This window comes from Pseudonaja textilis, chromosome 3, assembly GCF_049901715.1.
Source record: "Pseudonaja textilis isolate UNSWEBS1 chromosome 3, rPseTex1.2, whole genome shotgun sequence".
In the NCBI taxonomy this organism is placed as follows: domain Eukaryota; kingdom Metazoa; phylum Chordata; class Lepidosauria; order Squamata; family Elapidae; genus Pseudonaja; species Pseudonaja textilis.
The window spans coordinates 66,915,854-66,925,849 of NC_141992.1; the positions used below are offsets into that span (position 1 = coordinate 66,915,854).

At 34.4% G+C, this 9,996-nt stretch overlaps 1 protein-coding gene across 2 annotated transcripts in view; it reads right to left on the minus strand.

Annotated features, from left to right (window-relative positions):
* Positions 1 to 9,996, minus strand: part of NEGR1 (neuronal growth regulator 1) — a 529,658-nt gene that overhangs the window by 129,241 nt on the left and 390,421 nt on the right. For both annotated transcript variants that reach the window (XM_026700172.2, XM_026700173.2), the window contains exon 4: positions 3,246 to 3,377. In XM_026700172.2, the coding sequence (XP_026555957.1) occupies positions 3,246 to 3,377 (132 nt within the window). The remainder of the gene's footprint in view (positions 1 to 3,245; positions 3,378 to 9,996) is intronic.

Below are 9,996 nucleotides of genomic sequence, written 5' to 3' on the forward strand. Positions count from 1 at the left end.
ACTATATGTGAATGTTTCAAGCAAGAACGAAAAGCACTGTATTATACACAGCATAGCCCATTATTCTACTTCTAAATGGCCAGCAAAATATTGATGGAATGTTCACAGTAGGGCATATTTTATATTAATCCATACCTTGTGACAATCGAAAGTATTCAGGTTCTAAAATTGCATTATAGAACAGGGATGTCAAACTCAAGGCCAGGAGCTGGATCCAGTTCACATGGTGCTTAGATCCGGCCCTGGAAACAGATCGTGTTGCATCTGCCAGCAAAAGTGGACCATGGGAGAGCCACGCTTTTTGCTGGCAGAGAGTCATCCCAGCTGAAAGCCGAGCTCACGAGGGCCATGCGCAGCCATCCCTAACTCCATTTTCACTGGCAGAGGGTTGCAAGAGGTTGTCCCAGCCAAAAGCAGAGCTCGCTAGGAGAATACGCAGCCCTCCTGAGTTCTGTTTTTTTTCTGGAAGACAGTTGCAGAAGGCTGTCGTAGCTGAAAACAGAGCTCACAAGGGCCGCATATGACCCTCCTGAGCTCCATTTTTGGTGGCAGAGGATTGCAGGATCCCAACCAAAAAACGGAATTCAGGAGTCCATTTCTGCTGGCAAAGTGCTTAGGCCACTGGCACCCTGACACAAATAATGTCAAGCTGGCCACACCCACCACGGCCCCCCAAGGTTAAACCCAACCCTGATGTGGCCATCAGTGAAATTGAGTTTGACACCCCTGTTATAGAAGATCTAGGGGGATGCCAAACTAGTAATGTTGTTGGATTTCAAATAGAATTCATTTTTCTAATGAAAGTTAAAGTTATGTCCGAGTACATAAAGTATATGTGCTATATACAGTTTACACATATATACTTATTCCTAAGCAGACAGAAAGTGGAAACTGATATAATGAGGCAGCTCTGGGCAACCCAGGAAGAATTCTGATATTCCTAATCTAGCTAGAGGCAATAGCTGGTTAAAACCTCATTGGTAATATATTGCTAGTAGTATGACAGGCTCACAAGACATGCAGATAAGGCTTACTAAGCTATATGTTAAAGTCAGTTTCAAAAAAACTAAGAGACCAGTGAATATTGTCCTATTTTTTTAGGAGCACATTTTAGATTATTCAAGTGCTGGGAATATACATAGAAGGGGATTGCATATCTGAATGTTTCCCATTGAGAGGAAGAAATCCTTACACATTAAAAAAAAGTGTGTGAAGGTGAACAATGCTCTATCCTGAAACTCCACCTTTTAAAGTCAAAAGAGTCCTACTGATGAGGCTTTATTTTGTTTTGGTGGGGAAAACACATAAATGCCTCAGGTATTTTTTTTTTAAAAAAATCATACTTCTACTAAAGAAAAAAAACTCTCTCTAGCAAATATGTTAATATAGGATCATGCCTTGGAGGTGGTGTCAAAGCCAAGTAAATTGGAGTAGCTTGCCTAACAGGCAAACAAATGACAAGAAGATGCCCACATCAACTTCTAGATTTACCATGTCAACAGATGAATTAACTGACGCAAAACTGGTACTTTTCAAGCATATGTATAGAGCCACATTTTTCAGAATTTTTGAAAGTTGTAGAGGGTGGGAGGGAGTTCTATTTTTTTTTTAAAAAAAGTACCAAGCTTCCTTATTTTAGGACCAAAGCTGCAGCTTCCCCATTTTCTACCTCAAAATGATAAAACAAAAACTTGTTCTCAGTTTTGCAACTATGATCAAGAATATTGCGACAGGTGTTTCTCAACTTTGGTTACTTTAAGATGTGTGGACTTCAATTCCTAGAATTCCTAAAGTACATCAAAGTAGCTGTTTTGGAACAAAAAGCTCTACCAACAGAACTGAGTAAAGATTGAAGAAATGACATACACCAGGAGATTTCAGAAGTTTTGTACAAAAACAATGGTTTTTTAAATTATAAATTAATATGGTATTTGCAATATAATTTGCATTGGCATAACCATTTCATCTCCCCACCTCATTCCTCATCAATCTAAATTATCTATCTACCACATTGTTCTACAGTGTTCTGTAGTTAACATTGTAGCTTTAATCTTATTTAATTATTAGTCTGAAAAGGTGCTATCAGTCTCCTGATTCAAGACAGAATGTGTCTTCTTAAGTACCAGTATTTCTTTTGGCAATATGGGGATGTATTTCTCTTAGGGCAGTATCTGCTGGCTGGAGAACTCTGGGAATCGAAGTCCACACATCTGATAGTTTCCAAGATTGAGAAACACTGGCCTATCATAAGAACTACAATTTTTCTACTGCATTTTTCCTGAAATAATAAATTAGTGGTATATTAATATTAAGTATAATAGAGAACTATTTGTATATGCATATGTAAGGGTACATAAACACAATTATAACTTGAAAAATATTACATGTGTGAGAAGGAATGGCCACTAAGATAACTGTAAATTTTCTTCATCTCCTCAAAAACTCACTGTCACAACATTTATCATTTAAAACTGAGTTGAGGGTTTGTTTGTTTACTCAAGTCTAATTTTAATACGTAACAACTCAAAACAATTTTGTTGCTGAAACTATCACAGACATGGACTTTAGAATTTTGCAAAAGCATGAAACGAAGAAAATATAAGTCAGTCTAAATAAAGTACAGTATGGTTTTATTTATTATAATTTCCTTTTTTATAAATGAAAAAAATCTCCAGAAAGTTTGAATTTGTTATTAGGGAAACGTATTATAAGATGTTATGTAACTAAATTTCAAAGGTTAACATATTTTTCCTTGTTTAATTTCTTTACACACACACACACACACACACACACACAGAGAGAGAGAGAGAGAGAGAGAGAGAGAGAGTGAGTATGTATGTATGTATGTATGTATGTATACATACATAAGATACACACATAAGCATTAGCCCCAAAGATATCGTTTTGGTAAGACCTTTTCAGTGGAGAATGAGAGGTTCTCACAGTCTTCATTAATTTTAGGCTTTCTGTCATGTAATGGCCATGTTTTGTGGAAATTTGAGATGGCTGGGAATAATGCATGCTCATTATTGTAAGAACTGCCAAGAGTTTCCACTGGTACAAAAGGTCAATGACCTTCTCCAGAAGACATACAAGTTGTGGGCAGAGCCTGTTGCTATGCTTCTCATCTAGTGTAATTTTTATACAGAATTTACATTACATTTAATCATTTATTGACAACTGCTTTTTACTTCTAAAATCACAATGTACTTAATGATTCATTTAAAAAAATAATCATGACTTACAGTTTACTGTGACTTTTACTTTTTTCACATCTGGAACTGAGACATCATTTTCAGCATTACATTCATACTCCCCAGCTTGGTCTCTTGTAATTCCATAGATGTCCAAGTATTGTCCATTTTCAAAGGGTTTGGCTGAAATGAAAGAAGAAAAAGATGTTGAAAATAGGAAATCTGGCGGAAAAGGAACTGGAGCTGAATGAATCTTATTCAGATATAAACAAGGCACTATACAAAAGTTCTGCTGACAGAACTATTTCTAAAATGAAAAATGAGTCTGTTTTACTTCTTTTGTGCTCAGAAAACAATCTCACATTGTACAAGTGTAGTGGTACATGTAAAAGACTTTGGGACTCTGGCAAAGAGACATTGCCAAGGGAATGGTCAGGTAAGAAACAGCAAAGCTGGAAAGTGGGTAAAGGGGAGGGTAAGATGCGCAGAAGAGACCCTCTTTAGTTTGGGGTTATAAAGGAAGCAATGGAAAGGACTGTATTTTCAGACTTGCAAGATTCTATTAATATAAATTCACAATAAAACAGAATTAGTTAATCTAGTTTTGATTCCTAACCGGTTTCCACTGAGTGGCCTACAATAATATCATTTTAACAGCAGTGTTATAACAGTGACTAGCCTGTTATGGTTAGCCGGCAGCCAGGTGCAGATGGCTGAGGAGAGCAAGGACTCAGATGAGGGGCCAGGACCATTAGGGAGTAGACTGCTGCCTTCAGAGGTTGTGGAGGCTGGCAGCAGCGATAGGAGGTTCCCGAGGAGCCTGTGCCAAGTGCACGTGCGCGCAGGGCAGCTTGTAGGAAAGAACAGCTGCAGCAGCACTGGTGACTCAGGAGTAAGGCTGCAAGGTAATGGCCCCTCCTTCAAGAAGATAAAAGCCAGCTGTGAATCAAACGTTCTCTGTAGGAAGCAAAAATGTTTTGAAACTCCAGCCTCGTGGACATTGCAGTATCTTAGTTGGTATTTGAAGACTCTTGTGTTGTGAAATATTTCTTATCTGTGATTCTTGGCAATCTCACACAGTTTTGATGAGGTTTGTGCTTATCAAAATTAATTAGTTTGCAGCAGCCTTTTAATCGGGCATTCCTAAGACTCATTAAAAGGTTTCTGTTTCCTTCGGTTATTGTTTATTTTATTGGAAAAGGGTTTGGGTCAGAACAAAGCCCATGAAAAAAAAAATTACACAGGTTTTATGACAGTTTAGCATTACCTAACTTCAACATACTACAAATAATTCTATGCCCATTGGGCAGTTGAGGTGAAGTCTTCTAGCTGCTAAGATGAGTATTCATTAATATACCTAGGTTTATATTGGCTTTTACAAAATATAAACATTTGGGCCAGAAAAAACAACCCACATATACCAAATATTTACTCTAAATCATAGCATCAACCCAATCCAATATATTATAAGCAGTTAGATTCATAGGTGAACATTTGTCTAACAACAATATATGATTTTGTCTGGTCTGATTATGTATTGAATCTTGTTCAACTTAATTCTTAATGTAACTGGTTTGGAAATCAATCCTTGACATAAAGCCTAAAATTGAGATGCCACTGCACCCAAACATCTCCTCCAAAAAGTAGCTTTGGCAACAATAATTTTCCAATGACAAATATTATTCTGCTTCAAATATATTACATACCACAGTGACTGGCCATTCTACCCAAAAACTGAACAACCCACATTCTACCCCAAAACTGAACAACCCAAGCTGTATACCTACTATTTCATTTTAAAGATACCAGATTCTGAAAGAAATGGGACTTACCCTTGATTAGACAATCAAATTCATAGCTTTCTACTCCAATATGAAGCTATGAAGCTGTGTCTCATTAAACTTTAAATTTGATGTGATCTTCAGAGAAGAATTTAGAAGCTTCACATGTTACAGATCAGAACTGGAGTTTCATGCAATCATTCTCATTCTCCCGCTTATACACACATTCACCCAAACACATTTAGCTAGCTTCTCTTATTTCCTTTCCTTATTGTTCCTCTTCCTTTCTATCCCTTTTGCTACAACTCTCCATCCCAAACTCCAGTTTTTAAGCACATTCTACAAGGTTCTTAGATTTTCTAGCCAATCATTTGGTCATCTAATCAGTAACTATATAATTTGACCTGAAAGAAATGGAATAACTCAATGTAGTATCAGGAAACATAATTACTGCACTATATCAAGGTTAATAAAGATCATTCCCTTTTGAAGGTTTCCAAATACTCACAGCCAAGAAGTATTTCATATTTCCTTTATTATTCTTTGTTATGCTTAGCTCCCCAAAATTTACCACATCATAATCTCTCACAACTTATTTGAAAACCATTACTCCTTGTTCTATCACTTCATAATTTTATTATTCTTATTAGGAATAGTCACTCAGTGAAAGTCTAGAGAATGGTGCACTCATTTTGTTTTCATGTTTTAAGAAAATTCTGTTTTTATCATGTCTACTATGCACATGCTGTCTTTTGTCAAAATCTTGTTATAGTTGTAAGTTTTCCAGGTACATGTTATAAAGATATGAATTTGAGTTCATAAATATATGAGGCCAAGAGAATATTCTTTAAAAAAAAAAAACAAATTTAAAATAAATCAAAACAAAATAGTTATAAACTAGGAAAAAATGCCAACTTCAGTCTTTTAATACTATGCTACTTTAAGTAGTATTTTGAACAGGTGAAAAAGTCATGGCTGAATAGCAGATTTATTAATTCTTGTGGGGTAGAGCTGAGAAAACCAGACACACTTCTGCTCAGCCCAAAGTGTTCTCTCACAGCTGATACAATTCTGTGATTTCATCCAGTAGGATAAATTTGTATAATTTGGCAGGTAACCGGTATCAATTTTAACTTCTTGTTCTTCTGGCAGTTTTCCTAGACAATTTAGATCATTCCAAATGAAATAACGTAGACATTACAAAATAATGTATGCCTCAGAAAAGCAAAAGTAAAGAGAGGCAAAACATAGAGAAAACAATTAATGGAACAAAACAAATTGCAGTGGAATAGTTTCTTTTTCTCTCTCCTCCTCCTTTTTTGGATGGAAAGAATGCATTATGAAAAGTAAACTTCAACTAAAGAGCCAGCTGTTCTTTTGATGTGGTTCACTGCTGTTGTATTTCACTGTGGTGGATTGAACAACTTTTTAGGAAAGTATTATCTGCTATCAATGTGAAATGAAGCTTATGTTAGCAATCAAATTGACAGAAAAGCTATACTTTATTTATATTATAGTGCACCAATAATTGAATATACTTTGGTGGATAGATTTACAAAACATTCTTATTGCAGAGTTGTTAATAGTGCTGATTTTGCTGCAGTAGAGAGCAAAACCGAGAGCAGACATGTAAAATTTTGGGATCTTCAAGCTGAAAATAAAATTTCACTATTTAGCTAATCAATGTGCAGTATTTTACTTTAAATATCTTTGATTCTTCTCATTCATACATATTTGCCCTCTTTGGAAAACTGATCTATCAACTATTGTAAATGAGTACCCTAGTATAATAGAAGCAGGGATATTTTTGTCAGCTGGAAAGTAAAATAATTTCAAATTATTAGGCAACCTGCATTTTTGAATTTTCACCCTTATAAATTCATTAGTAACAATTTTCAGAAAATACAAAGAAAACTACCATGGCAGAAAATAACCCAATCCCACTTCAATCTGGAAATAGGTAAAAGTTATGTCAATAAAGAATAGAAGACTATTATGTTGTCACTAACAAAACATAGTATATGTATTTTTACTTTATGAACACATAAAGTACCTAGAAAACAGATATCCTGAAAAAAAATAAAACCACCAAATCACCCTTTTCCAGCTGGGAACCTTCTGGTTTTGTTGGATATCAGCTCTTATAGTTGATCTTTATAGCTGAGTATTTCAACTTGATCAAGTTATTTTCTCACCTGAATCAGAGGAGAAAATCTATATCCCTCATATGTAAATCAACATACATAGTTCCAAAAGCACTTCTTTTCATTCTAATGGTTAAAAAATATTAATGCATTAAGTAACTTTCTGTCCTTTCCAGTCACACAAAACAGGTTGCTTAAGATAGGCCATGTTACTCTTTCTTTAAGCAGAGTTTTTCCTAAAAATCTGAGTTTTGCATTATATTTATAGCAAACACGTATTTCTGATTTTGGAAATAAAACTGGAAGGATATTCAGGAACTATCCCAAATAAAACTCTTAAAAACAGCATCCATACTGTGTTTCTAAAATGTTGTCATCCCCTCTATCCTCTAAAATAGTCAATTCTAAGTGTGGCAATTTGCAAGACTTCACGGGAGTCATTCAAAAGAAGATGACATCCATCAATTTGTTCTTACAACTTTCAAAGAACTAAGTGGGCACAAAGCAGTCAAAATACAGTACGTTGCAGAGTGTGGACTTATCCACACAGCGGCTTTTGTTACTTTCCTGCTGTCTTGGAATCAGGAAAAATTCTTATCTCTCTAAGTCTTGCTGCCTCATGCGTACTCTTATCATGCATCTGTATAGCTGTATGGTGTAACATTGTAAAGACAGTGGTTGGTTTTCCCCACCAGAATTCTGAATGTCACCAATCATGTGAAAAGCTGTTTCAACATAATATGGGAAATGTGTTGGACCAATGCTTGTACATGCGAAGAGAATATCCCACCATTTTCCCCATAAGGAGTATCAACCAAGTGGCCTAATGGGCACTTATGGCAACAAAGAGTTCTTCCCTCTTGGTTGTGATGTAATGGTCATCTTCATTTGGTTGGTGCAGATGTCATTGCTGCCTGAACAATCTGGGATTTTTATCTGGGAAACATATCAAGGTGTGTAGCATCCTTGGTTACATATGTATAATTTTTCCAAATTGATAATTGACTGTCAACATGTAAGTGTATCTAACACAGCCCAAGCCTACTTTAGCCTATTTTCTATAGATCGCAGCAAGGAGTTAAAGTCTTGGCTGCAATCTACTGCTTATCTGGAACTTTGTAGTTGAGATATACTTCAGAAATAAATACATTGTTGAAATGATTGAATTTTGTTGACTATCTATAAGACAATTCCCTGAGTCTGGGTCTGAGAATGTGAATAGTCATTGCATGTTATTACAGAGCTATGTAAAGGTAATGTATATTTTCTTCCATAATGTGGTAAGTGGAAGACAGTCTTCTCTGTGTCAAATATTAGTTAAATAAGGTTAATTTCCTTCTAAATGTTAGAAGCATGTTCAAAAGGATCAAAAGCCATACCCTGAAATACTAATTGAAAAAGTAGGGCATATAGCACATTTTTATTTAATATATTTAATCCATCTTTTATTATTTATATAAATAACTCAAGGAGGTGAATATATTTAATACTTCTTCCTTGTCCTATTTTTTATTTTATTATTATTTTTTAAACAAGTTTTATTGATTTTACAAACAAACAAACAAAACAAAACAAAACATCATTAAACATTAAAAACATAAAACCTCTTTCTATTGTAAATCTTTACAAGGCAGGTAACACATTGCTTTATATCACATGCTTATAATTTATCCCATTTCCATATAAACACGTAAATTCCCTTTACCAAATTCCACATCGTTTCTCTTTAATCATTATTCAATCATATTTCCTTTCTAATTTATCTGCTATTCAATCATCACATTTATATTTTCCTCTGGCTTGTTTATAATTATTCTCATCTAGTCTTCCTCCGAGATTTTATTATTTAATTCTTAATTGAACACACACACATAAGACATAAACATAAAAACATAAAACTTTCTTTTAGAAAGTAACTTGGCGCCAGATTACCTCTTTTTGTATGGACTTCAATTGAATTCATGCTCTTCTATATACCATTACCTATTTGTTTACCATTCTATATCTATTATATAACTCCTCTCCACTTTTGCCTCATTTTAATTCTGTTTTATATATTTAATCTTGCTTTAAAGAAAAATATTTTTATATCTTTTGTCCATTTCTCCATTTACATCTGTCTCATTTCCAATATAAAAAAGAATAGTTTCCCCTGGAATCACTAATCAGAGTATGATGCCTTTCTATCATTCCCCTAAATTAAAATTTAAAATAACACCTAAATCCCAATCAGATTATGCTTAGTACATTCTACTATTTCAGAAACCAATACTACAATAATAAATCCATAACAGTCAACACATTAATCCATTAAACTCTATATTTAAACTAATATTTTAAACATTCCCTTTAGTATTTTATTAAAACTTAATATCATTCATTATTAAACATTTTAAAGTTATACCTTAATATTTTAGTCTTTTATTAGATCTTAAAAAGTTCTGATTATCTACTTATAATACAAATACCACTATTACAATACTCATGTGTACTTTGCAGAATCCCACTTTTTCTAAAAAAAAAAAACCCATACATTACCCATTATCCCTAAAAAATTTTTTCTTTTCTCCATCTTGTTTTATACCTTTGTAACTTTTCCCCCCTTTTCCCTTTCCTTCTTAGCCTGCCTAAACTTTTTACCCCCTCCTCTCCAAACCTCTGCCGTCTTGGTTTCCCCTTTCTGTTGCATTCCTCTTTCCTTTTGCTTTCTAGCATTCTGTTGTTTTTGCATCTTCTTTTTCTCTTTCATAAATATTTTTTTATTTCTTAAGTCCTTCCTTTTCGCTCCTCTCTTTCTCCTTTCTTTCTTAGTCACACCATTTAGTTCATTAAAAATGGCTTCTTCTTCCTCGGCTTCTTCCAGCTGTTGTTTAATTT